This window comes from Heterocephalus glaber, unplaced genomic scaffold, assembly GCF_053883595.1.
Source record: "Heterocephalus glaber isolate CG9 unplaced genomic scaffold, H.glaber_assembly_v1.0 deba00001594, whole genome shotgun sequence".
In the NCBI taxonomy this organism is placed as follows: Eukaryota; Metazoa; Chordata; class Mammalia; order Rodentia; family Bathyergidae; genus Heterocephalus; species Heterocephalus glaber.
Window position 1 is genome coordinate 17656789 of NW_028258369.1, and position 27878 is coordinate 17684666.

General features: G+C 41.0%; 1 protein-coding gene, 1 long non-coding RNA gene and 1 pseudogene across 3 annotated transcripts in view; 2 read left to right on the forward strand and 1 right to left on the reverse strand.

Moving 5' to 3' along the window:
- On the forward strand, positions 1–12775 carry LOC147823302 (uncharacterized). The gene is made up of 4 exons (XR_015444141.1): positions 1–217; positions 9403–9522; positions 9946–10274; positions 10562–12775. It is a non-coding gene; the product is annotated as an uncharacterized LOC147823302 (long non-coding RNA).
- Positions 11112–27878, reverse strand: part of Tlr8 (toll like receptor 8) — a 25210-nt gene continuing 8443 nt past the window's right edge. The window contains exons 2-3 of one of the 2 annotated variants that reach the window (XM_021249132.2): positions 17048–17160; positions 11112–14225 (exon numbers count right to left, since the gene is read on the reverse strand). In XM_021249132.2, the coding sequence (XP_021104791.1) occupies positions 11112–14225; positions 17048–17140 (3207 nt within the window). In that variant the 5' untranslated portion in view covers positions 17141–17160. The remainder of the gene's footprint in view (positions 14226–17047; positions 17161–27878) is intronic. The other variant, XM_087193745.1, reaches the window with a different exon arrangement.
- On the forward strand, positions 20489–21135 carry LOC101705171 (small ubiquitin-related modifier 2 pseudogene; annotated as a pseudogene).

Sequence of the window (27878 nt, forward strand, 5' to 3'; positions counted from 1 at the left end):
CACCTGCAACAACAGCCCCGCCCGCCCTGGCCTCTTGACTGTGCGGCTACTTGGTTCCGCACTACATAGGCACAGGGGGACAAAAAGGCCATTATTCTGAGCTGCAGAAGTGAACAACAGAGAGAGGGCCTCTTTCATGCTCCCTGATGAAAACTGAAGCCAACTGGAAAAGTGAAGAGAATCTCTGCAATAAAGGCACACCAGACCACCAGGCTTGGTAAGTTGGAGGGTTCATCACCTCCCATGGGAACCTGGACTAGCTCCAGGGGAAAGGCAGCTGGAACCTGTAATAGAACCTTGCAGAGCTCAACCCTGCAGGAGGACAGGGAGCTCAACTTGGGACTTGCAGCCAGAAATCTGCCTGAATCTCACCGGCCTTTGACTGGTTTACTGAGACTCATTGATTTATATCTGCAGACTGCTGCCCACGTTGTCTATTATGATGGCAGAAACATACCCTGAAGGAGGCCCTTTATTTTTATCTTTTATTTGTTATTTTCAAAATCATCACTATATTTTTGCTCTTATTTTAAATTTTTTTCTTCTTTTCTACTCTTTAAAAATTTTTATTTTTCTCTTTTTTCTTTCTTTTCTCTTTTCTTTCTCTCTCTCTCTGCCTTGCTCCCTTGCTGTCCCACATTGTTCTTCATCTACCCTTGGTGTTCCTGTTCAGGCCCTAATTTGTATTTCTTCTTTATGTGTCTTTTCTTCTCTTTCCTTCTCTTGCCTGTGCCCTCTGGCCTCAATGCTAACCTTCCCCTATCCTTCTACCTACCTATTCCTCCCTCCCCAACTCCAATTCCCCATCCCAAAGGGTAAAGTTGCTATATTGAAGAGTTTATTCACTATAAACATATGTTGACTTGGTCCTCCATTTTGATTTAATTCACACAGTTAAAGCTGATATATCAATAACTACCACAAATTGTCATTTTCTAAGAAGTACTTGATGCTATGGTGTTGCTGATTGTATCACTTGGGCTAAGGTGCTGTGATTGATCTAATCAGTTGCTCTTCCGGTATAATGAAAATGAGATTGCCGCAGAGCTACTAGAGGCTCAAAACCTAAAGACCAGCTATGTCTGAAAGCTACCTCGGAGAAGCAGTCATTCCATAAGGGTTCTAAATACATCAACAAAGATACTTACAATAAGCAACTCCAAAGTATCAACCCAGGAACTAAACCAAGGACAGCACCAAAAACAAAAATGAGAAGACATTTAAGCAAGACAGAAACTAAGACTTCCACCCCACAAAAGGCAAATTCTGGGAGAAACGAGATGGAAAAGTCTGATAATCAACCACCTGGACACCCTGAACTGATAGCGCAGGAAGGAACAAAACAGATGAATGAGGCTCTAGAAAAATTCAAAGCAGAAATAATCTCCCAGGTAACTACAAAGATGGTGAGCACAGTGAAAGACATGATTAGAAAAAAAAAAGAAAGACATGATTAGAGGCTCTAGAATAGAAACATGCTGGAAGCCATGAATGCCCAGCATAAGAAAGAAATGGAAACCATGACCGCCCAACATAAGACAGAAATGGAATCCATGAAACAGATTCAAACAGATATTCAGGAGATTAAAAACTCCACTGAAAGCATGCAGAACAGATTAAGGGAATCTGAAGATAGAATATCAGATATAGAAGACAGGATTGCAGTGAAGGACCATGAAAACAGAGATTTCTTAAAAATAGTGAGGGATCACAAGAAATCAATCCAGCACCTGCTAGATGATGCAAAGAAGAACAATGTAAGACTGACAGGAGTCCACGAAAAGACAGAAGAAAGTACAATTGACTTAAAAAAAAACTGTTCACAGAAGTAATAGTAGAAAACATCCCAGACAGAGGTAGAGAGTTGGACATACAGATAAGGGAGGCATATAGAACTCCAACCAGCCATGATCAAAAACACCCTACACCTAGACATATAATAGTCAAGATCCCAGAAACCCAACAGAAGAACAAAATCATACAGGCAGTTAGAGAAAAGAAACAAATCACCTACAAAGGAAAGCCCATCAGAATCACGGCAGGCTTCTAAACACAAACCCTCAAATCAAGGAGAGCCTGGAGTGAAGTATTTCAAGCTCTAAAAGAAAATAACTTCCAATCTAGACTGTTGTACCCTGCAAAATTATCTTTCAAAATCAATGGGGAAATTAGATACTTCCATGACAAAGAACACCTGAGAAATTTCATGAACACCAAACCAGCACTCCAAACAATTCTAAGCAGTATCCTAGAAAAAGACAATGAAGGTCACAACTCTTTGAGACCCAACAGAGGGAAGCCACCAGGCAAGGTAAGAAACTAAAGGGAAAGGGGGAAAAATAAGAAATAAAAGAGCGAACAATAGTAAAACATCATGACAAGGATCAGTCAATATCTATCAATTATAACTGTCAATGTTAATGGCCTCAATTCACCAATCAAAAGAAATAGACTGACAGAATGGATTAAGAAGCAAAATACAGCAATATGCTGTATGCAAGAAACACACCTAACTCAAAAAGAAACTCATAGACTCAAAGTAAAAGGATGGGAAAAAGCTCTCCATGTGAAAGGAACCCAGAAAAAAGCAGGGGTAGCAATCTTATTTGCAGACAAAGCAGATTTCAAACCAAAACTAATTAAGAGAGACAACGATCGTCACCACATCCTTGTGAAGGGAACAATCCAAGAGGAAGAGATGACAATCCTAAATATATATGCACCAAATATGAATGCCCCCAATTATACAAAACAAATATTGATGGACATGGAAAACCAAATAAGCACTAATGCAATTGTAGTGGGGGACCTCAATACCCCACTATCACAAATAGACAGATCAAAGCCCAAGGTCCAGGGTTCGATCCTCAGTACCAAAAAAACCCCCCAAAACAAAAAACAGTTAGATTATCTAGACAAAAAATTAACAATGAAATTCTAGACCTGAACCAACCTATTGAACAAATGGACTTAATAGATGTTTATAGAGTGTTCCACCCCACAAAATCAGAATACACATTCTTTTTGGCTGCACACTGGTCATTCTCCAAAATAGACCACATGCGAGCTCATAGGACATGTCTAAGTAAATGTAAAAGAATTGAAGTTACCCCCTGTATATTATCAGACCATACTGCAATAAAATTGGAGATCAATAACATAAGAAACCATAAAACTCCCACAAACACATGGAAACTGAATAACACCTTCCTGAACAACCAATGGGTCACAGAGGAAATTGAAGAAGAAAGTAGACAGTTTCAACAAGTAAATGCTAATGCCAGTACAACATACAGGAATCTATGGGACACAATGAAAGCAGTTCTACATGGGATATTCATAGCAGTGAATGCCCATATTAGGAAAACAGAGAGAACTCAGATAAATAACCTAATGCAGAACCTCAAGCTCCTAGGAAAAGAAGAGCCTAACAAACCCAAAGCTTGTACAAGAGAGGAAATTATAAAGAACAGAGCAGAAATCAATGCAATGGAGACTAAGAGAACGATACAAAAAATTAATGAATCAAAGAGCTGGTTTTTCTAAAAAATAAATAAAATCAATAAACCTTTAGCCAACCTTATCAAAAAAGAGGAACAAAAAGGCTTAAATCCATGCAATTAAGAATAAAAAAGGTGAGGTCACAACAGACCCAGCAGAAATCCAGAGGATCATCAATACATACTTTGAGAATCTGTACTCTAATAAAATGGAAAACACAGAATAGACAGATTCCTAGATACATATGAGTTGCCAAAGTTAAAGGAAGAAGATATAGAAATTCTAAACACCCCAATTACAATGAGTGAAATTGAAAATGTAATAAAAAACTTACCAACGAAGAAAAGCCCAGGTCCTGACGGCTTCACTGATGAATTCTACAAGACATTTAAAGAAGAACTATCACCATTACTCTTTAAACTCATCAAGGAAATGGAAAGGGAAGCAAGGCTTCCAAATTCATTCCTGGAAGCAAGTGTTACTTTGATTCCAAAACCAGGGAAAGACCTAACCCAAAAAGAGAACTACAGGTCAATCTCCCTAATGAACATAGATGCAAAAATCCTCAACAAGATACTGGCAAACAGAATACAGAGGGTTACCAAGAAGATCACACACCCTGACCAAGTTGGATTTATCCCAGGGATACAAGGATGGTTCAACATATGTAAATCAGTAAATGTAATACACTATATTAACAGAGCCAAGGACAAAAAACATATGATAATCTCAATAGATGCAGAAAAGGCATTTGACAAAATCCAACACCCATTCATGATAAAAAACCTACAGAAACTTGGCATGGAAGGTCTTTATCTCAACCTGATTAAGGCTATCTATGAAAAACCAATAGCCAACATCATAGTAAATGGTCAAAAACTGACAACTTTCACACTAAAATCAGGAACAAGACAAGGATGCCCACCGTCACCACTCCTGTTCAATATAGTTCTGGAAGCATTAGCCACAGCAATTAGAAAAGAGAAAGAAATAAAAGGAATAAAGAAAAGAAAGGAAGAATTTGAACTGTCATTATTTGCTGATGATATGATACTTTACATAGAAGACCCAAAAAACTCAGCCAAAAGACTTCTAGGCTTAATTGACAGATTCAGTAGAGTAGCTGGATATAAGGTCAACACTCAAAAAACAATAGCCTTCTTCTACACAAATAGCAGATTCACTGAGAGAGAAATTAAGGAAACAATTCCTTTTACAATAGCATCCAAAAAAATGAAATGTCTAGGAATCAATCTAACAAAGGAAGCAAAAGACCTCTACACTGAAAACTACAGCACTCTGAAAAACGAGATCGAGAAGGATACAAGAAAATGGAAAGACATCCCTTGTTCCTGGGTAGGAAGGACAAATATTGTGAAAATGGCCATACTTCCAAAACTACTATATAGATTTAATGCAATGTCAATTGAAATTCCAACAATATACTTGACAGAACTAGAGAAACAATCCAAAAATTCATTTGGAACCAGAAGAGACCTAGAATAGCAAAAGCAAGTCTAGCCAACAGAGTCATGGCAGGGGATATCATAATCCCCAACTTGAAACTATACTACAAAGCTACAGTGATAAAAACAGCATGGTAGTGACAAAGAAACAGACCCAAGGATCAGTGGAATAGATTAGAAGATGCAGAAACAACTTCAGACATACACAGCCACCTCATCTTTGAAAAAGGAGCCAACCACCATCATTGGAGGAAAGATAGCCTATTTAATAAATGGTGTTGGAAAAACTGGATTTCAACCTGCCAAAGATTAAAACTAGATCCATACCTATCACCATGCACTAAACTAAGATCGAAGTGGATTAAAGATCTAAATATTAAAACAGAAACACTAAACTTGCTGGAAGATTAGTTAGGTAGAACTCTTGAAGACATTGGCATAGGAAAAGACTTCATGAACAAAACCTCAGTAGCATGGAAACTAGCACAAAGAATCAACAACTGGGATCTCATCTTATTAAAAAGCCTCTGCTCTGCAAGAGAAACCACCAGCAGAGCTAAGAGACAACCTACAATGTGGGAAAAAAATTTTAGCAGCTGTTCCTCAGACAAAGGTCTACTATCTAGAATATATAAAGAACTGAAAAAAATCAGAACCCCCAAATTCAAAGACCCAATTCAAAAATGCGCATCTGAAATGAACAGACATTTCTCAGACAAAGAAATAAAAGCAGCAAATAAATATATGATAAAATGTTCAACATCACTGGTCATTCAAGAGATGCAGATGAAAACAACACTGAGATTCTACGTCACCCCAGAAAGAATGGCTGCTATCAAGAAATCAACCAATAACAAATGTTGGCGGGTGTCTGGGAAGAAAGGAACCCTTCTCCATTGTTGGTGGGAGTGCAAACTGGTGCAAGTACTGTGGAAATAAGTATGGAGATACCTCAAAGAACTAGGGCTAGAGGTCCCATTTGACCCAGCTATTCCTCTACTGGGTATCTTCCCAAAAGAATTTAATGAATTGTACTATAGTGATATATGTGCACCCATGTTTATAGCAGCACAGTTTGTAATAACGAAAGCTTGGAAACAGCCCAAGTGCCCATCAACTGGAGACTGGATAAAGAAGATGTGGTTTTTAAAATAAAATATGGTACTACTCAGCTATAAAGAATGAGAAACTAGAGACATTTATAGCTAAATGGATGCATATTGAGCCCAAGTGAAATAAATAGGACACACGTGTAAATACCAAATAGTTTCTCTAGTGTGAGAAACTGAAAGTGTAAATAAGGATGAAAAGGATTAATAATGAATAATTGATAATTTGAAATAGAAAAAGTTCCAAAGGTGTAGGGCTGGTGGGAGGGGAAGGGGAAATGAAAGAAGGGAAAGGAAAAATTATGAGAAAAGAAAAAAAATGGAAATGAAATCTATGTAAATAGGGAAGGGTTGAGGGGGTGAAGGGTGCACAGGTAATGGGGGGAAAAAAACCCCAAGATACATCATGTACAGGTACAAGCACCCAATGATAAATGTTAACGTGTTGTATACCTAAAATGTACCAATAAAAGAATTTAAGGAAAAAAAAAAGAATACGTTTGGAACACAGAAGAACATAGGTCTCAGTTATGCTTTATATCTAGATGTCCCCCAAAGCCTCATGTGGCATAGGTAGGGCAATTGGGAAGTGATTGGATCATGGGGGTGTGATACTCATCAGTGGGTTAGTCCATTGATGAGTTTATAGTTAAATGTGATGTTGGGAGGTGAATCCTTGTTGGAGGAAGTGGTCTCTGGGGGCATGGCCTGGAGGGGTCCATCTCTGTTCCTCCTCTCTTGACTTCTCTCTGCTTCCTGCTGGCATGCCATGAGATGTTTCTTCTCTGCCATGTCCCCTTTGCCATGCCGCCCTGCCTTGGAGCCAGCAGACTATAGTCTGAAAACTCTACAAACTGTGAGCTGAAAGAAATCTCTCCTTCTTACACTTGTGGGTGTCAGGTATTGTGTCTCAGTGACAAGATAAGTAACTAAGACAGTCCCTTTTAGAGATTACAATGTACATTAGAAATATTTTACTATAGTAAGTGCAAATACTTCCCAAACCCATTTGACTTAAGTAGCATTTTTCCTGGAGTACCTATTGTGTGGAATTAACATGGGAACTTCAGCTTTGAATGGTGCCATAGAACCTGTAAAACTACCAGCCTGTGGTTGGTGAGACTTCAGACTCACTTGTACTACATATTAGTTTATGGACCACTGCATCATTCCTACATTTGCTTTCAACTCACTTCTATTTCATGACATCTTCTCCTGCCTTCTAAGTCTATGCTGTGCCTGCTCAGACCACAGCCCAACATTCAGCTAAGAGTACAAATGATTCTTGCCCAGGCACAGAGCCACATGGAATCTACATCATGGCACCCACAATCATTAGCACTCTATGGTACCTAAGAGATAGCCAGTGTATGTGCCACTGAGAGTGAGGGAGGGGAGAATGGTGCATGAAGAAACTGTCCCTATGCATAAGTGTGAAATGTGACATGTGACAGTGTGACCTCCTGCTCATATCACATTTGTCCTAGAGTGCAGCTGTAGAAGTTTACCTGAAACATTGTCATTCTTTCAGTCACTTGAAAAGCATTTACTGAAAATCTTTATCGTGTATAGGCACAGTAATGAGTATTTGTCTAAGAAAATGCTTAGACGGCTATTAAAAAGGAAATACACTTTGAGAAATATTAAGGGAAAAGAGTAAAATATGGAGCAATGTTTTAAGGTTTGTTCTCTTATACTTAAAGAGCAATTAATGGCTTAGATGTATGCTGAAAACTAGTAGAAGTTGTGACAGACACTGCTAGCTGTCTACTAAATATTTTCTCCTTTTCTTCCATGGTTATAGACTTTTTGTTAGGCATATTTCCTAGCGCATCTTGCAGTTAAGTGGGGTCAATTAGATCTTCACCAATGGAAGGTAAGCAGAAGCTATGGGCCACTGTTGAGTCTGGACCATATGACACTGGTCTGTGTAGTCCTTCTTGTATTTGTCCCCTTGCTACCAGTTGGTATCTAGCTGTGGTGGTGACCCAATATGGACCAGGGAGATGTTGTCAATTTCCTAGGGAAGAGCAAGGTCATAAGAGCAAGGAACAAGGATTCTCAAATGGCCATGCAATCTATTCTGATTGGGACAATGATAGGACACAGAAATAAGCTTCTATGTTGTTGGGTCTCTTTGCTGGAACAAAGAGCCTTTATGCTTATAATGCAGAAACACACACAAGAATCTTTAATACTGATTGCTTTTAGGAAGTAAAGATGTGTTGTGGAAAGACTGAAGCTTCCTTGTACCTCCTTCTGTAAAGCTTGAATTTAAAAAAGTTCACACATACCTATTAACATATATTCATTTAAAAATAATAATTGAAAGCATAACAGTGTTGACTATCAACAAATCATAGATCTAAGTTTTTATACAGGTGTCTTCAATGAGCACTAAGTGAGTTTCAGAAACATTTTTATTAACCACTGAGTTCACTATCTTCACTTTGTGAAGATATTTGCTAAAGAGGAGATAAAACTGTGTCTTTCATTAAGTTTTGATTCTCCCAGTGGGACACTGTCAAAATGCATGAGCATAACAGATTCATAATTATTAATGCTACTGAAAAAATCTACATTTTTATTTTACCAGAACAACTAGGGACCATAAGAAAGAACTTCTACCCAACAACAAATTCATGTAGTATCAAGAGTGATGTTATAAATTAAAAGGTTTTTTTTCTCCTAAATTCATATATATCAAAAATTTAAGTCCAGAATGTGATGGTAATTAAAAGATGGGGTCTTTGGGAGGTGATTAGGTTGTGAGGGTGAGGGCCTCATGAATGAGATTAGTGCCCTCATAATAGTTACCCCAGAGAGCTTGCTAACTCTCTGTTAAGGCTTGTGTCTAGATGTCCCCCAAAAGCCTCATGAGATTTTAGGTGGACCTTTTTATAGGCAGCTGAATCTAGAGTGTGTGATGCTGGGATTAATGGTGTGTGATTACTAAATTAGCCGACTGATTGGTTTGGCATAGTTCTGGGTGTGGATAATAGGAAGGCCCACTCTAGGTGTGAGTGTTACCCACCCTAAGGATGTGTAGCCTGGGTGGGTATAAAAGGACAGAAAGAAGGCAGGATGGCTGCTGGTGCTTCCTCAGTACTTCACTGTTTTGCTGCCTTCCTGCCTTCTGCCCACCATGAACTGTTTCTTCTCTGCAATGCCACTCTGCCATGCTACTCTGCCTTGGAGGCAGCCAGTTATGAACTGAAACGTCTACAAACTGTGAGCCAAACTAAACCTTTCTTCCTGTAATTTTGGGTGTCAGGTATTTTGTCTCAGCAATGAGAAAAGTAACTAAGACACTCTCTGTCCACTAGGTGAAGAAGCGAGCTGAACTGAGTAAGCTGCAGTTTAGAAGAGGGCCCTGACCAGATCCCATCCATGTCATCATCCTGATCTTGGATTTCTGGCTTTCATGGAAACTGAACTCCAAAACAGTGAGAAATAAATCTCTCATGTTTGTAATCCATCCAATCTATGGTACTTTGTTATAGGAGCTGAAACTAAGACAAGATGTGGAATCTAACTTCCTCTACCTTGTTCTTTTTAGGGAGTCTTTTCAGTGGAACAGTCTTGTTTCTTAGATATTTATTTCCTTGCCTCAGCAAGTACAACCACAAATATCTCTCTATAAATATACCAGAGTCACAAAATAGGATTTAATGAGACAAAATTAAATTGTCCTAGGAAAACTTGTACTGATTTCTATTTTGTCAGTATTAAATAAGATTATGATGCATCATTTTGGTCAAATTCCTAGAGACACATATTTAAAGATGACTCATTGTGCAAGATTAACTAAAAGGCTGTAGTTAAAGAAGGATGGTGTGCTGAATATTTTCCTTCTTTTCATTCCAAAGAGATTTTTCTTATACTTGGATAATTTCCAGTTTCAATTTCATAAGATGCTTCACGACTCACACCTATCCTGGACAGAGGATGCTAAGAACTGAGGCAGAGGAACTATGGGAATAACAGAGGTGGTGAGATGTGCCAAAGTTGTTTAATTTGGAAGAATTGTGTAAAGAACACCAAAGACATCTGACCTTACATCTTCTTCTTCTTCTTTTTTTTTTTTTTTTGGTACCGGGGATCGAACTCGGGACCTTGCGCTTTCGAGGCAGGCGCCGGAACCACTGAGCTAAATCCCCGGCCCCAAGACCTTACGTCTTCTGAGAATGGAAACAAGGTAGAATTAATTTCTTTATTAATAATTACACTAATATGAAAGCTGCTTCCTCTTTGATTTCTACAATGTTTTAAAAATTCTCAAAAAGGTCAGTGTAAATGGCAATTTATTTTCTCTTATACCACTATTTCCATACTGTATAATTATCATACCTTTGTTATATACAATGAAAAGAGATTAATCATTCATCTTTAAGATTTATAGCAATGAGTACTAGTAAATACCACAAATTTCAATTTAGATGTATATGCTAAAAACTGTTTTTAAATGTCTTTATTTCTTAACAGTTTTCCCCTGGACTATCTTCAACTGTTTTCTGGACTGAGGTGGCCATTGTCCCAGAGCTGGTGGTACCTGTGGTTGACTTCAAAGAAGCAGAATATGGGTAGTATGATAGGATACCATTTCCATGAGTAGACTACAAAAAGTGTGACATAGTCTTGCTAGTGACCTCTGTCTCTTGCTGGCTTTGATGAAGTAGAGTGCCTGATGAGAGAGGGCCATATAGCAGGAAACTGAGAGGAACTGCTAACCAACAGTCTGGGAGAAAATGAATCCAGAAAACAGACATGTGATGCTGATGTGTGAGCTCAGAAGTGGGTCCTAACCCCAAAGATGCCTGTGGCCCTGGCCACTCCTCCATTGTAGCTTTGAGAGACCCTGCAGCAGGGGACCCAGACATCCTGTACCTGGACTCTTGACCCTCAGGCACTGTGAGATCACAAACGTGGGTCTTTTGAAACCACCAAGTGTTGGGGTAATTTGTTCCATAGTAATAGTTAAGGGAGAACGATGATTGTATTTTTATTCTAGTGCTGAACCATGGCTTAATATCAGTTAGTATTGCCTAATGGAATCAACATACAAATTGTTATAACGGGAATCATTTTCAGTTAAGACCACGTTCTTCAGACTTTGCCAAAACAAGCCTTCCGCCTTGGGGTTGTCGGGCCACTGCAGGACGGAGCTCTTACAGATCCGCCGCCGCAGCCGCAAGTACTGGGAATGTTGCAACACAGGCTCCAGGAGAATAAACAGAATCACGTCCATGTTTTCATCCATTAGCCTCTGCAAGGCCAAGTAGAAAGCTGTTTTAAAGTTCCAGCTTTTTGCATATTTTTTGGTTAAAACGAATATTGTTTTTTTGCTCTGGTTTATGCTCTGCATGAGGTTATCAATGATGGCTAATCCCGGGTCCCAATCCCTCTCCTCTAAACAAAGGAGGGCATTTTTGCCTTTACTGTCTTCCAGGTGGTAGCGTAGTTCATTTATTACCCAGTCAGTAACAGAAGCATCTCTGGTGTCATAAGAAATGTAAGCATCGTAGAAAGTTTGAGATGTGGAAAGAGACCTGTAGCCTTTTACCTTAGCTAAACACATTTGATACATAAACCAAACATCCCAGTAAAACAAATGGTGAGCCAAGGCAACCAACATAACCAAGATGGTGATAAAGAATGTTAAGAAAAATAATGCCGCTGCAGTGCTATCTGAAACACAAGTTGTTAGCTCTAGAGACACAATGCTCTTCCCGCTTTGGTCCCCAGGACTGGCACAAATGACATCTGTCAATCTAGGAATTGAGACACTCAGATTTTCATCCATCCATCTTCGAAAATCTCCAATGTCACATGTACAGTCGAAAGGGTTTCCATCCAGTTTCAAAGTAGCTAAATTGGTGGTGGTCTTGGTCTGTAGCGTGGATTTGTTGATCATCTTTATCAGGTTAGAGCTTAAATCGAGGTACATCAGACTGCTGGCCCCTGAGAGGAAGCCAGAGGGCAGGTGGGAAATCCGATTCTGGCTCAGCAGCAGGGTCTGAAGAGAAGATGTAAATCTAGACAAGCTGCTTGTTAAAGAGGACAGTTGATTTCCACTTAAATCAAGCACCTGGAGCCGAGGAAACTGCTGGAGCAATGTCCAATTGAAGAAATTTAATATGTTGTCTTTTAAATAGAGATGGATGAGACCCTGAGGCAAGTTCAAAAATGCATCATTTGGGATCCGTTGAAGATTATTGTCAGATAAGTCGAGCCGTGTCAGATTGCTGAGGCATTTAAAAATGGGCCAGTAGCTAGTATCTCCAGTCTTCCACAAAAGGTCAAGGCGGTTTCCACTGAAGTTTAATTCTTCCAGGGACATGCTTTTCAGTTCTTTTTCCTCTGTTAAAGTATAAATGCTGTTGTAGCTCAAGTTTAAAACCTTGAGGTGAGTTAAATTTTGAAGAAATCCCAGACGATGCGTCACCCCTGCTATTTTGAAGTAGTGCTCATTACGGCTGAGATCTAGGACTTCTAAGTTGTGCAGTGCACTGAGAGCATTATCATCATCAAAGTCTAGTTTGTTGTTGGTCAAATCCAAATATTTGACCTGACTCACAGTTGAAAATTCACTTCCATTAAATACTTGACCATTGCCATTGGAAGACAGATTTAAGCAGACAATGTCTTGAAAATCTTCAAATTGCTTTCTGCCAATAAAGAAAATACTGTTTAAACTTAGATCTAAGGCTTTTCCATAGCTGGTACATTGGGGCTTCATTAAAGGATAGGTTGGATGGTAAAAATTTGAATGTGGGTCAAACTCAGAATCTGGTGAACGTGGCTTGCGGTTGTGATTTTGAAAAGAGGATCCATTTGCACAATTTTGCCTGGTATCATCTACCAAGGGTGATATTCTGTTTTCTGACAAGTAAATAACCTTCAGGCTGGGAAGATTTTTGAAAATTTTAAAATCAATTTGCTTAATAAAGTTAACCCCAAGGTTGATGGTCTTTAAGTGTGGAAGACCCATCAGAGGCTGGAAATCCTCTCTTCTAAGTTCCTGGAACACATAACCTCTTAAATGCAATGCCTCCAGTTTCTCAAGCTTAGAAAAGTTGGAAGAAAGATTAATATATTGGAAATATTCTGTCTTCACATAGTTAAAAGATAAATCAAGTGTTTCTAAATTGGGCAGTTTTGTTAAAAATGCCCCAGAAGCTATTTCTTGCACTAAATAGTTGAATTCAAGATGCAGTGCCTTCAGAGAAGGCATGTTGTCAAACCAGGTGGAATCCACAGTTTGGAGAGAAGTGCTAGAGAGGTTTAGGGAGAGAAGTTTGGTCAGATTTTGAAAAGCGAGAGGATGTATCTTAAGTGAAGCACCCCCCTCACAAGGTGTGCAAGGAAATGGTGCATTGAAACACCTCGGACAGTTGCCACTTAAATCTAGTGATGATAAATTCCCCAGTCCCTTGAAGTCTTCTGGACCGATGGTTTGGATCTTGGCATTGCTCAGATACAGTGTTACTAGGGAGCTTGGTAGTTTGGGGGGCACATGGTTAAGAGTATTGAAAGATAGTGACAGCTCCTTCAAGTTTGTAAGCTTTTCAAATGCCCCATCTTTCACTTCAAATGTTTTATTACATGCAAAATAGCAGTTCCAGCTCAAATAGAATTTTTCCAAATTCCCAAGTTCCAACGTGTTATTTTTAGTTACCGAAACTATATTGTTTTGAATTAGACTAAGTTCTCGCAAAGACTCTGGCAAACCAGTAGGTATTTTGTATAGCTGATTGTCTTCAAGCAGCAACTGCTTTAGGTTTTTTAGGTTGAGGAATGCTCCATCTGTAATGTTCATGCCAGTTTTGTTTATATTAGGATTTTCATCCTGGTGCTGCTGATTGGCATTGTGGTTCAGATTTATTCTAGTGAGCTTCTGCAGCCCTTGAAATGATTCATTTGTTATGTGTGTGATGAAATTATCAGACAGGTCTAGTTCCGTCACGTTTCTGCCCACTGTTTTGGGAACTGCTTGCAGTCGACGGCTATTGCATTCCGCAATAACAGAGGCATTCTGCCTACTCTCATCGCAAGGAAAGCTTCTTGAATTTTCAGTGAAGAACTCACAGGAACCAGAGATAAGCAGGAAAATGCAGGTCAGAATGGAAGGCTGAAGGGGCATGTTTTCCTAAGGAAGATAAAAAAAATAAAAGCACAATAGTAGAGTAGCAATATTTGTCAGGTATCATGATGAATCAAAATGTCAATTCTCTTAATAGTTAAATACATGCATCATGTTAGGTTCAGAACCATTTTACTATTTTACCGTGTTCAGCTTCAAGTGCTAAAAGAAGATGAAGCTATCTGACATCATGATGAGAAGACTGGAGAAGTTTTTGCAGAGACATTAATAAAGATGCCCCCTCCCACCCCGTGGCATATAGAGCCTGAGGCTGGATTATGGTTATGGGTTATGCAGTTTAAGCACAGCATGTTATATCTTTATAACACCAACCTATTGGCACAACTCTTGAGGAAACTTTAGGAAGCCCCAAAAGAGAGACCAGATATAGCTTATATTAAATGATCATCCAAGACATTCAAAACAGAGTTATTGCCATCTTATCCATACAACCACATACATCCCTCACTGATGTTTCCCACAACTTTTCTATACCTCTCTGTTGATGCTATGCATGAAGTTCTCTTATGACTAGAAAGTGGACACCTGATGTTGATGGTGATAATAAAACAACGTAGCAGGTACTGTGCTAAGTGCTGCAGAAGCATTTCTTCACCCACACTAAAGCTCACAGGATCACAAGAAACTAGACCTTATTATTATCCATATTTGGCAGATGAAGAGACAAACTCTAATACTTAAGTAACTTTCAGAAGGACAGTACAGTACTGGGCTGAGATGTGAACCAATCTGAGTCCATATTTTTCTGTGCTAAGGATTGGATCCAGGGCCTCCAGTCTGATAGGCAAGTGCTCTGCCACTGAGCCTTATCTCTAGCCCTCAGTATATGTATGTATGTATGTATTTATTTGTTTATTCATTTATTTTTCAGTATATGTTTTTAACCAATGACCATCATGCCACACAATTTCCTTTGGAAATCCTCAGGCCAGTACAGAACTTCAAATGTAGACAGCACTCAGTAAACTGTGGAATGGCTACCCCTCATTCGTCTCTTATGCAGACATTGGTACCAATGCCCATTTGTTTATTAGTTTTGAAGCTTCTGTTAAGGAAGATGTGGGGCTTTATGCTTTTTCTGCATCCACTATAACACGTAGTAGAGTGCTCACTTTCTATGACTATTTCTAACATAGAAAGGGCTGAATGCATTACTTTTGGTAAGCCTACAGTGCAATAAACAGATTTATGTGACTGACTTGATCAAGAGTTGTGCTTAAGAGGACTCTTAAAATCTTATTTCACTGATTATGGAGACCAACTAGGCTGAATTAGCCCTTTTATTAAACCCCAACTCATGCCTTCATTGTGAGTTAAAGCAGAAAAGCTCTCTCTTTTTAAATTCTCCTACAATTTAGGGCTGGTGAACTAGCACCTTTATATGTTATACCTTCAAATGATACAAAAGATTTTTATGTGGATGTTGATTATTCTGAGAATCAATAATTACTGCACATTTCTTCTTCTTCTTCTTCTTCTTCTTCTTCTTCTTCTTCTTCTTCTTCTTCTTCTTCTTCTTCTTCTTCCTCTCCCTCTTCCTTGTCTTCCTCCTCATCTTCCTGCTCCTCTTCCCCTTCCCCTTTTTCTTCCCCTTCCCCTTCCTCCTCCTCCTCTTCTTTTTTACCAGGGATTAAACTCAGGACCCTGTGCTTGTGAGGCAGGCATCATGCCACTGAGCTAAATTCCCAGCCCATTACTGCTCATTTCTAATGGTCAAGGCAAAGTCAGCTCCTTATGAGATGAAAATTAGAGCGGAGCATAACTTTCAGACATTTTCAGTTGCTTATAGTTATTTCAAGCACAGCAATATCAAGGCACTACTGCTTGATGTTCAATTTCTACTGAAAGAAGGCACTGCTTTACCTGGTGTGGTAGGCAGAATTTGAAGACAGGACCATAGCTTTTGTCCTCTGCTATGTCCTCTCTGTTTATGTTACATGATATGGCAAATGGGAGATTTTCTGGAAGTGTTTAATAACAGGAGCCTTTAAAAGCAGAGAGTTTTCTCTGACTACCGGCAGAAAGAAAGTCTGAAATATTGGAAGCTGGCTTAAAGGTGAAAGACCCTCATGGCAAGGAATATTAAAAGGCATTAGAAGCCAAGTGTGGCTCTCTGGACAGCTGGCAGGAAAAGGGGCTATATCCCTACAATAGGCTTAAGGGACCAAAATGGATGCATGATCTGAGTGAAATTGGAAGTGAGGTTTTACCCAAAATCTCCAGATAGAAACCCAGTTTGGCCAATATGTTGATTGTAGCCTTAAGAGAACTGGAGCAGAGAACTCAGAAAAGCCTGCCCAGATTCTAAACAGTGGCAATTTAAGCTAATAAACTGATGCTATGGAAACTCTATATTTGGGAACTGTCTGTTATGCAGCAGTAGAAAATGAATGCACATCTAGAAAATAAATTTCTAAGATGACGTATGGCTTGAAAACGTGTAGCTTTGCACCCCCTCCAGACATCTCCAGGCAACATATCCTCATGGAGAGACAGAGGTACGCCAAAGGGCTGGTGAAGCTCAGGAATGCATGGACTTTGGGGGAGAACCTGGGAAATAGATTTGTTTGGGGATGTGAGTAGATCTAAGCCTGCATAAATTCCAACCTGAACGTTATTGGATTTGAAGGCCACATCTAGACTGTTCCCTGTCTTTGTCAGCCAGGGGTGCTCTGAGGAGTCTATTTAATCACACTCACTACTTATTCCCTCACAACCTACTGGGTAGATAGACTTGCATTGAATACATGAACATTGTGAGATTTCAACTGATTGATAGAAAAAAAATGAAATTGCTAAGAGAGTACCTGGCACACAGAGGTAACTAACAGAGATGTTGAGGAGGTTATTAAGATCTTTGTCACCACATCCAATGGATAATGCCCAGTCCTTGTCTTCATGAGCACAGAAATGGAAGGCACTAGAAGAAAGTCATGGATTTAAGATAAGGAAAATGGATTTTTAAAATGTATTTGTTTATTTAAATCAATAACCCAAAATTATATATACATATATATATATGCACACATATGCATATACACAGATATACATATATACACACATATAAAATTATGCAGTAGTACCATGGTTCATGAACCTAATTCTTTTCACAATTCTGGTCACAAACCAAATTGGATGAGAACCGACTCAAATTCAATGGTTAGGTTGGATGTTGACCTTATGGGGAAATTTGATTCGGTTCTTGACTGATTTGGGTTGTGACCAGCAACATGGAAAGAATTAAGTTTGTGAATCGAAGTACCACTCTATATGGTATACAACATGATGTTTTGAAATATGTATGCACTGTGGAATAGCTGAATCAAACTAACATATACATCACCTCACATACTCTTTTTGTGTGCTGAGAACACTGGAAATGTATTCCCTTAGAGATTTTGTTTTCTTTGTCTTCCTTCCTTCCGTTTTTACTTCTTTTCCTCCTCCTCCTCCTTTTCTCTCTCTCCCTCCCTCTCTCCTCTCTCTCTCTCTCTCTCTCTCTCTCTCTCTCTCTCTCTCTCTCTCTCTCTCTCTCTCTCTTTCTCTCTCTCTGTCTCTCCCCCCCTTTTATGGTACTGGGAATTGAACCCAGTCATTATTATTAAACATAGCCACCATGTTGGACAACAGATATCTTTAACATCATTCCTTTAATCTGATTGAAATTTTGTAAACTTTGACCAACAGATCCCCAATGCCCTACCCCAAGCGTGAATTTTGATCTTTGTCTGAGGAGTATTGTAAGCCTTTGGGGGGTTAAAGCAGGCTGGTGTCACCCTTAGATGGACCCTGCAGTGATCACTGGCAAGAGGATGCAGACCATCAGATGTGAGATGGTGATACCTCGAGCTAGGTTGGTGGCAATGGACACAGTGAGAAATGGATTCCAGGGATACTTAGGAAGTAAATCTGGGGGACATAGCAATGGATGTGTAAGGGGAATGGGGGTAGAGAGGGAGAATAATTTATTCAGAGTGACTTCTAGGGTCCTGGGCTGTGCACCTGGATGGATAAGGGTGACGTTCAATGAAAAAAGTGTTCAGTGGAGGGAGAGGAAAGCAGGTATTATTCATAAAATCGAACATGTTGATTTTGAGTTAAGTTTGCATTGTCCACATAGAAATGTGCAGTAGGCAGTTGAATATATGGATCTGAAACTCAGATGAGAGTTCTACTAGAAGAAGGAATTTGGAAGGCATGGCAATTAAAGCCATGGGCAGGAATGAGATCATCCTGGGTCTTCCACAGTGCACTTTTGGAAAGAAGAATTTTCCTGTGTTTCTAGTAATTTTATAATTACATTTTCTCACACTGAACTATCCCACTGGGATTGTTTGGCATAAAATGTGAGATGTAGACTCACATTATTTTTTGTAAATGGAGACTCAGTTGATCCAACATCATTTATTGAATAATCTTCGGCTCACTGAGTTGATATACTCACTATATTATGCACTAACTTTCCTGTGTGTTTGGATCTACATCTAGACTTTCTGGTCTCTTTCATCAGTCCATTTGCATTTAACACACATTTAATACATATAAACTTATGCAATAATGAGAAGACAAAGAACTCAATAGAAAAATGTACAAAAATAGTAACAAGAGTTCACATAAAAAAGAAACATATGCTGTCTACCTCACAAGCACAAGGACCCGAGTTCCATCCCCGGTACCAAAAACAAATAAACAAACAAACAAAAAAACATAAATATCACCTTTTTTAGGTACTGAAGATCAAACCCAGGGCCTTCACACTGAACTATACTCCTAACCCTTAAAGAAAAGTTTTTTTGAGACAGGCCTCAACAAGTCACTAAATTATTCAGACTGAGCTTCAACTTGAGATCCTCCCATCTCAGCCTCCCAGAGTGCTGGGATTACAGGCATGTAGCAGCACACCTAGCTATAAATATTTCTTAAACATAGAAAAACATACTGTCATAAAGAAGGATAAACTCGAGGTATTTTTAGGTAAATGGATGCACTTCGAGACCATAATCTTAAGTGAAGTAAATCAGACACACAAGTTTAAATATTGTGTTGTTTCTCTTGTGTGAAAGACCCAAAGTATAAATAAGGAACAAAATAGAGGATAGATATTAGGGAGTAGGAAGAGCTTTTTCAAATGGGAAGGGATCAAGAGATGGGGGAGGGGGAGGGAAGGAAAGCAATAAGGATGAAAATGAGATTTTGCAAACGGGGAGGGGAAGAAGATTTGGAGGGAGGGGAGCAGAAGGGGACGAAAAATTAAATGTGTTTTGTACATGCACAAATCCTCCATGATAACTGATGAATGCAAACATGTACTACACACACACACACACACACACACACACGGTAAGTTACACACACACACACACACACACATGGTAAGTTAAAAAAAGAAAAAGATACTCAACCTCACTAAAAATATTGTATAGGTAAGGATGTTGGGAGGCACATGCTCTCATATTTTGGTGGCAGAAGTCTGAATGAATACCATCTTTAAGATGGGCAGCACTCTGTAATACTGTATCTGTCAAAACTGAAACATACACTTGGAGTCAGCAATTTGAATTTTAAACATAAATCTTAAAGACATACCTCCACATAAGCAAATGACTCTATACAAAGATGTTTAGTTCAAAGCTGTTAGCAATAGCAAAATATTGGAAATCATCTAAATACTTGTGACTCACAGTGTGGTTATATTCCTTCAGTGGAATACTGTATAACAACTCTGTGTTCATGAATTCATTCTACAAATATTTATTGAGCATATGTTTTATTTTAAGAGCTGTTTTCAAGCTGAGGATGCAACACTGAAAAAAAAAGAAAAACAGATGAAAATACCTGCCCATTTGGAGTGAAATGACGGTGAAAGACAGACTTTAAGATGGTGGAAAGTACTGTGGAAAAAATAAAGATGGGAAGGAAGATGGCTCTGTAGAATATTCCTCAATTGGACTTGTCTGGAGTTTCTGTCCCAGTTGGGCTGAAGTCATAGAGCAAGTCATTGGGAGAGGAAGACCTCAGAGGTGCGAGGCCATTCTGGTGCCCAGAGTTCATGCTATCTGTATGACTTCCCCTGTTGATATGGACTTTGACCATCTGGCTGACGTGGTGCCTGTCAGGTTCCTACTATAATTATGAGCCGTAAATTCATAAAACATTCATTTTAAAGAAGCCCATGGGGATGTGCTTGTTCGGTGCGGACCTGGTACCTCTTCTGTGAAGTGGCAGCTGAGAAGACTCAGGCGCTCTCTATGGCCGATGAGAAGCCCAAGGAAGGAGTCAAGACTGAGAACAACGATCATATTAATTTGAAGGTGGTGGGGCAGGATGGTTCTGTGGTGCAGTTTAAGATTAAGAGGCACACACCACTTAGTAAACTAATGAAAGCCCATTGCGAATGGCAATAGGGTTTGTCAATGAGGCAGATCAGATTCCGAGTTGATGGACAGCCAATCAATGAAACAGACACACCTGCACAATTGGAAATGGAGGACGAAGATACAATTGATGTGTTCCAGCAGCAGACAGGAGGTGTCGACTAAAAAGGGAACCTGCAACAACTCTACTCCAGAACTCTGTTCTTACAGACTAAGAATACATTCTCAATTAGAAAACTGCAATTTGGTTCCACCACATCCTGACTACTACAGTATAGTTTTCTCTATTCTTTCATTTACCCCTTCCCCATTCCTTTATTGTACATAAAGCACAAGCATATTGCTTTTTTTTTTTTTAACTAAATGGCCAACAATATGTTTTAATTGACATCAGATGGAGATGGGCTGGGGAGATACTGGTTCTGTGAAAATAATTCCCTCTCTCCATTAGTGGCATGCTCATCAGCTCTTATCTTTATATTCCAGTAAGTTATTTTGCTCTCACTGTTTTAACAGAAAAGACAACAACATAAAAAATCCTTGCATACCTTGTTTGATTGGAGAATTTTAATATTTTTCATTTATCATTATAAAACCAAGGACAATTTTATAACTTTTTTGTACATAGCTGTTACATGTAGGGCAATCTGTCTTTATGTAGGAGTAAATTACTCTTTAAAGGAAAAAGAATCCTAGATAGTTTTCCCTGTAAGTCAAGTGTCTTGTTGTTTAAATAAACTTCTTGTTTAAAATAAAAAAAGAAGCCCATGGGGAGCATGTCAGAATAAGGCCAGGTTCCAAACAGTATTGGTAGGTGAGACATTTTAGGTGGATAATTTGGCAGTCCTCTGTGGCCTCACTAGCCTCAAGGTAAGGTCCACATCTACCTCATGTGAAGCAGAACAACTGAGGAGAAAAACCTCTAGGCACACTAGCGACCCAGAGAAGTTCACTCAAAATTCTTTCAGGATGAAAATGGCCTCCCAGGAGTCTGAAATAATTTATAGTAAGCTATGGATCATGAAAATGAACAAAACACTCCAGAGGACAGTCCTAAGCAAAGTGCTTGAGATTCCTAATGCAACCTTTCTCCAAAACAGTACCGAAGTAAGAACATGAGTTGACAAATTCTGAATAACCACAATTTGGAGAATCCATGAATGAGAACAGCAGAAAAAGATGACTAGCTACATAGTTAGCAAAGAAGTTGAGAGGAAATTACTGATCATTCGTTCAAGTGTCTACATTCCATGCAGGACCTCAGAGAGTTTGAGGAAATCACTGTCACGCATTTGCAGTGTTCTGGCAGAAGTCTTCGAGAGTGTCATTAACAGCACCTGGTAGCATGAATCCCAGCTCATGCCATCCATCTGAGCCAGAGAGAGAGAGAGAGAGAGAGAGAGAGAGAGAGAGAGAGCCAGTTCTCAGGGGCAAGATCTTCCTCTCAGCCACACCCATGCTTTTGTCTGTCAGAATCTGAGTCCAGAAGGATATCAAAGGGAAACTGTTCCCAGACAAAATGAAGAGTACCAAAGAGAATTCATTCTCATATTCTTGCTCCCTTTCTCCCCCCTCCCCCTCCTTTTCCCCTCCTCCTTTCCCTTCACCCTCCCCCCTCTCCCTCTCCCTCTTAGGTCCTGGGGAAAACTCAAGGCCTGTACATGTTCAGGAAGCACTCTACTACTAAGCTTCAGCCCCAGCTGGAGAGTTCACTCTTACTGTGGCATAACAAAACCCATCTCTCCTGGTAAAAATGAAATGACAACCACACAAACAAAGTACAGAAATAGTAACCATGTAAATAAAAAGGAGAAATGACAACTCTACCAAAAAAGTAGAGGAATAAGTGCAACTATGCAAATGTGTATGTATGTTTGAGAGAGAGAGAGAGACAGAGGGAGAGAGAGAGAGAGTTGTTGGTTGAACATGACAACTGAATGCTCCTATTAAACACAGTAAAGGAATAACATCCTCATGGTCAAAGAAGGTGTTAGAGGAGACAACAGCAGACTTGAAATGTCCATGCAGCTTAGGACGATGGAAAGGAGCCAAATGACCAACAAGTGGCAAAGAGAGCTGAACCTCCAGGGACAACCTGGGAAGATGTGGGAACTGGAGGCCTCAGGGACCTGGAGGTGGCTGCCAGCTGCAGCTGGACAGTGCATTGGCTGAGTCTGCATGAGAAATCTCACCCCTCTCCATCCCTTCCCCAAGGCATAGGGTTTCGTCTTGCAAGGTGAAATCAAATGAGAACTGCCAGGAGATAACACTGGGCTTACAGGAGGGTCTGTGGGTTCAGACCCCACCCCATCCTCTCCCCTCCTCAGCACTGGGAACTCCAGCATCTGCTGCCTTAGGAATATCCTGCCCTGGTACCCCGGTGAGAGATCAGAGGACCTTGCTTTGGGAAAACACAGTGGCAAAGTAGCAGAGCTGTGCCAGGTGAGGCTACTGAGGCACACGCTATGAGTGCACAAAGTAAGGGACCACAGAAAACTTAGTCGTCAAGATGAAGGGGATTAAGAAATTAAAATCATGATGAACAGACAAGAGCCACCCCACCACTTGCAAGGCAGTCTCATTTCTCTCTCTTTCAGCCTGGTTCTGGTTCCAGTACAATTCTACTTACTAAAGTCGGTACTCTGTCTGTGGCTGCAGTTTGCTGATTTGATTTTTTAAAACTAGGGCATTCAAATGTCATTTATCTTGATTTTCCTGTGTTTTGTTGATGCCCCTGCCCTGTCTTAAAAGTTGCACTTAAAGCCGGTGTCTCTCTAGCTGGGCTGTGGTGGTGCACACCTGTAATCCCAGCACTCACTTGGGAGGCTGAGGCAGGAGGATCACTGTGAGTTCGAGGCCAGCCTGGGCTACATAGTGAGACCCGGTTTCAAAAAACTAAAAAAAAAAAAAAGCCACTGCCTCTTTTGCCTTCTCTATGCTTGGCCCTGCACAACAGGACAGATGTCCCGATCACATGGGGCACAGCCTGATCTACAAGCAAGACACGCCCCCCTCTTCCTGTGCTGAGACTCACTGAGTGGGACACTCCGTCCATACTACTGGGGCTTTTGCTCAGCCCTAATTCCTCCAAACTGAAAAATAGAGATTTTTTAGTAAGAGAGGGGGTGGAGGTTGAGACAGAGATTCACTATGTAGTTCAGGATGGCCTTGAACTCACTATTAGGCCAGGCTGGCCTTGAGTTCACAGCGATCCTCCTGCCTCAGCTTCCCAGTTGCTGGAATTCCAGGAGTGTGCTACCATAGCTGGCTGAAAACTAGAGATGGAAACAAGCAAAAAGAAAACAGAAGAGGAGGACTTGGTACAATGAGGCCTTCTGGCTCCTAAGACAATGGTTTATGGCTCATTTTCCTAATCCTATTTTGTACAGATCCTCAGCTCCTTTTCTGCAAATCTGAAAGCCTGAAAAGTCTATGCATTTGGAGGATTTTTTGTTTTGTTTTTCATAACTTATTGGCAGCAAAACCTGATCTGAATTAACTCATGGCTCCTCTAAACTTCTGTTATCCACTCAGCATGGACATTGATGTTTTGAACCAGAAATACTCCACTGGGTATTGATCCAGAGCATCAGGTGCATCTTGTAATATATCATGTATGTAGCATATTGTTATTGAAGGACCCTAGTTAGCAAGACAGACTCCATATTGCTGCTTGACCCACCTGCCTGCCCTTCAGATGAACTCAGAAGGAGGAAGCTTAGAAACCTCCTCCCCTTAGAAAGTCTCTTTAGAAATAACAATTAATCAGCTATTGTTTTACAAATGTTCTAACAGCAGGATGTTCTGCTTCTGTACCTTTTGCTTGCTTTACTAGTTCTATCCCATAGGGGGGCCTAGAAACTGTTGGCCTCAAAGGTGTATAAAACCTGTTTGTGTCCCCCCCAGTCGAGGCTCGGCTTGGGTCCCGGCTGGTAATAAACTCCTGTGTGGATTTAATATCAGCCTCTGGTTGGTTCTCTCCCATAGGGTGTAACATTCTTGGAGGCCCCAGCGAGATAGCCAGCTGCTCTGGAGCTTATCTTAGACCCTTTGTTTCTTTTTAGGAGAGACCAGGATTGGACATCTGCAGTGTTTGGCCCCTCTGGACACTGGTCTGCAGAAGGAGAGGCCACCCTGATGGTATTCTGGGGCTAGGCCACCCTGATGGTATTCCGGGGCTCCAGGTAGGCCGGTCCCAGTTGGGCCCTATCCCTGATCAACTGACCCACAGGAGTTTATTGGGAAACCCTCTAGAGGTAAGAATTGAATGATTCATAGTGCACTGTGGGTAGGTAGGAGGAAGCTGGATACAGCACAGGTTCCCCTATCTAGAGTCTCTTGGTGATGGCAAGCAGACTCACTGGGTCGGAGTCCTCAGAAGAGTGATTCCCTGGGTGGGGTCTGAATCCATTGGCCCCAGAGGTTTTACTTGGCCAAACTTTGTCTTTGTCTGTTTATTGTTGTCTGTCTGCTTGCTCTGTGTGCCTTTTGCATTTTCACAGGCTAAAATTATGGGTTCCTCACAGTCCACAGAGGGAACTCCACTTGACTGTGTTTTGAATAACTTCAAAAAAATTTATTCCACAGACAGAGAAGATGAATATGGCATGAAATTTTCTAAAGGCAAATTGTGAACTCTGTGTCAATCAGAATGGCCAAGTTTCAGAGTCAGTTGGCCCCCGGTGGGAACTTATTCTGTGCACATTGCTCACAAGGTTTGGAATGTGGTCATGGGATTCAGGGTCCCACAGGTCCCGATCAACCTTTGGCACTTGATTGGGACAGGACTGTGGTCCATCAGCTGTGTCTTCCTCCTCCCTTTTTCCTTTAAAACAGACAGAGCCATCCTAGGGGAGGATTGATTTATGTCCCTTTTACTACTAGTGATCTTTACAATTGGAAACATCAAAATCCCCCCTTCTCTGAAAAACCTCAGGCATTACTCTCTTCTTGAGTCTGTTTTTCATACCCATCAGCCAACTTGGGATGATTGCCAACAGCTTTTACAGATCCTGTTCACCACTGAGGAGCGGGACCGCATTTATCAACAGGCAGTCAAAGATGCCCTGGGGCCAAACCCTGGTGTCACTCCCAGAACTCCGGGGCATTTGGCCAAGGCTGAAACAGTAGTTCCATCGCAACACCCTAAATGGGACCTCAATGATGATGATGGTAAGAGGAGGCTGGGGACCTACCGCCAGCACTTATTAGGGGGACTCTGGGCAGCTGCCAAAAAGTCCACTAATTTGAGTAAGGTAAGTGAGGTTTGCCAGGAAAAAACAGAGTCTCCGACTGCTTTTTTAGAGAGACTCTTGGAAGCCTACAGAGTTTTCACTCCTATTGACCCAGAGGCTCCCAAAGATGTAGCAGTTTTAAATTTGGCCTTTGTTTCCCAGTCGGCCCCAGATATTAGAAAAAAAATTACAGAAATTGGAAGGATTTGAGGGAAAGAATAGGACTAAACTCCTGAACATAGCCCAGAAAGTTTATGATAACTGTGATGCCCCCGAGGAAGTCCTAGCCAAAAAACTGGGGAAAGTCACTATTGTTGCCCTCTAGGCAGAAGAGACAGTCCCTCCAGACAGAAAAGGAGAAAGCGCCTTTTTGGCTTTAAAGAAAGCCTTAGTGTCAGCACCAGCCCTGGCCCTACCTGATGTCACCAAGCCCCTTTGGTTATTTGTGGCTGAACGAGGGGGCATAGCCAAAGGAGTGCTAGCTCAGGCATTAGGGCCTTAAAACAGGCCTGTGGCCTACCTGTCTAAAAGACTTGATCCTGCGGCAAGTGGATGGCCTACCTGTTTGAGGGCAGTTGCAGCCACCGACCTCCTGGTCCAGGAGGCAGGTAAGCTCAGCCTGGGACAGGACCTGGTCATCACCGCACCCCATGCAGTGGAGACGTTGCTGAGAGGGGCCCCAGAATGATGGCTCTCCAGTGCCTGCCTGACTTAGTACCAGGCCCTGTTGCTGGATGCTCCACACATCAAATTCTCCCGAGAAATGACCCTCAATCTGGCCACCTTACTCCAGGACTCCAACTCGTATGCATGCCCCTCCATGACTGTCTGGACACTCTGAAAACTTCCACCACCAAGCACCCAGGCCTGACTGATGAGACCTGCTTCACCGATGAAAACAGCTTTGTGGAAGACAGAGTCAGGTATGTGGGGGTGGCTGTAGTCAGTCCAGAAAGACAGGTGCACTGGACACAGGCATTAAGCCGGGGGCTTCAACGCCGAGGGCTGAACTAATAGCCTTAACTCAAGCCCTGTTAGGTTGAGACAAGGCTGTAAACATCTCCACTGACAGCCAGTATGCATTTGCCACTGCCCATGTGCATGGCGACATCTACAGACAGAGAGGGCTATTGACATCAGAAGGGAAAACTATCAAAAAAAAATTTTGGCCTTATTGGAGACAATTTGGGAACCCAGGGCATTGGCCATTATTCATTACAAAAGCCACCAAAAAAGAGACAGCTTCGAGGCCCGTGGTAACCGAGAGGCTGATGATGTGGCCCGACGAGTGGCCAGAGAACCAGTGGGGCCAATAGACATTCTGCCCATCCGACCCTTTGGCTACCTGCTAGAAAGACCCACATATACCCCAGAAGAGGAAGAGGAAAACCAAAAGTGAGGGGGTACAAAACTGGACTCAGGCTGGTGAAAAGGGACAAACGAACAAATTTGTCTCCCCCAAGCCCTGGGGTGACAACTTGTTCATCAGTTACATCACTTAACTCACCTGGGAGAATCAAAGTTAAAAAGACTAATGAGCTCTAAGTTTTCAATCCCAGGTGCCGCCACTCCCCCCTAAGTTAAACCTTAAACAGTTAACAGAGTTCTTGTGTCTCTTTACTTCAGTCTCTTCAAGCCTTACAGATTCTTCAGAGTGAGATCCAGGCTACAATACAACAGGCTGGAGAAAAACCCTTTGCGACATTCCAGCCCCACAGTTTTAAGCCAGGAGCCCTGGTCCTGATATGCTTGGTTTGCTTGCACCGCTGACTTGACTAAATACATTCCCAAATCAGTCTTGGCTACCCAATCTGCCACTTTATTTTGTGTCACCGTGTATGTTGTTCCACAAGTGTTGTATTATAATAAAAAAGGGGGCCACGAACATCTGGGATTAACCACTGAACACTATAGGAGTAAATGGGCTGCCCCCGTTTTAGTGCCCATTCTGGTGGGATTAGGAATAGCCGGGTCAGTGGCTATTGGAACTTCCTACCTGATCCTTCAGGACACAAATTTTAAAGCCCTAA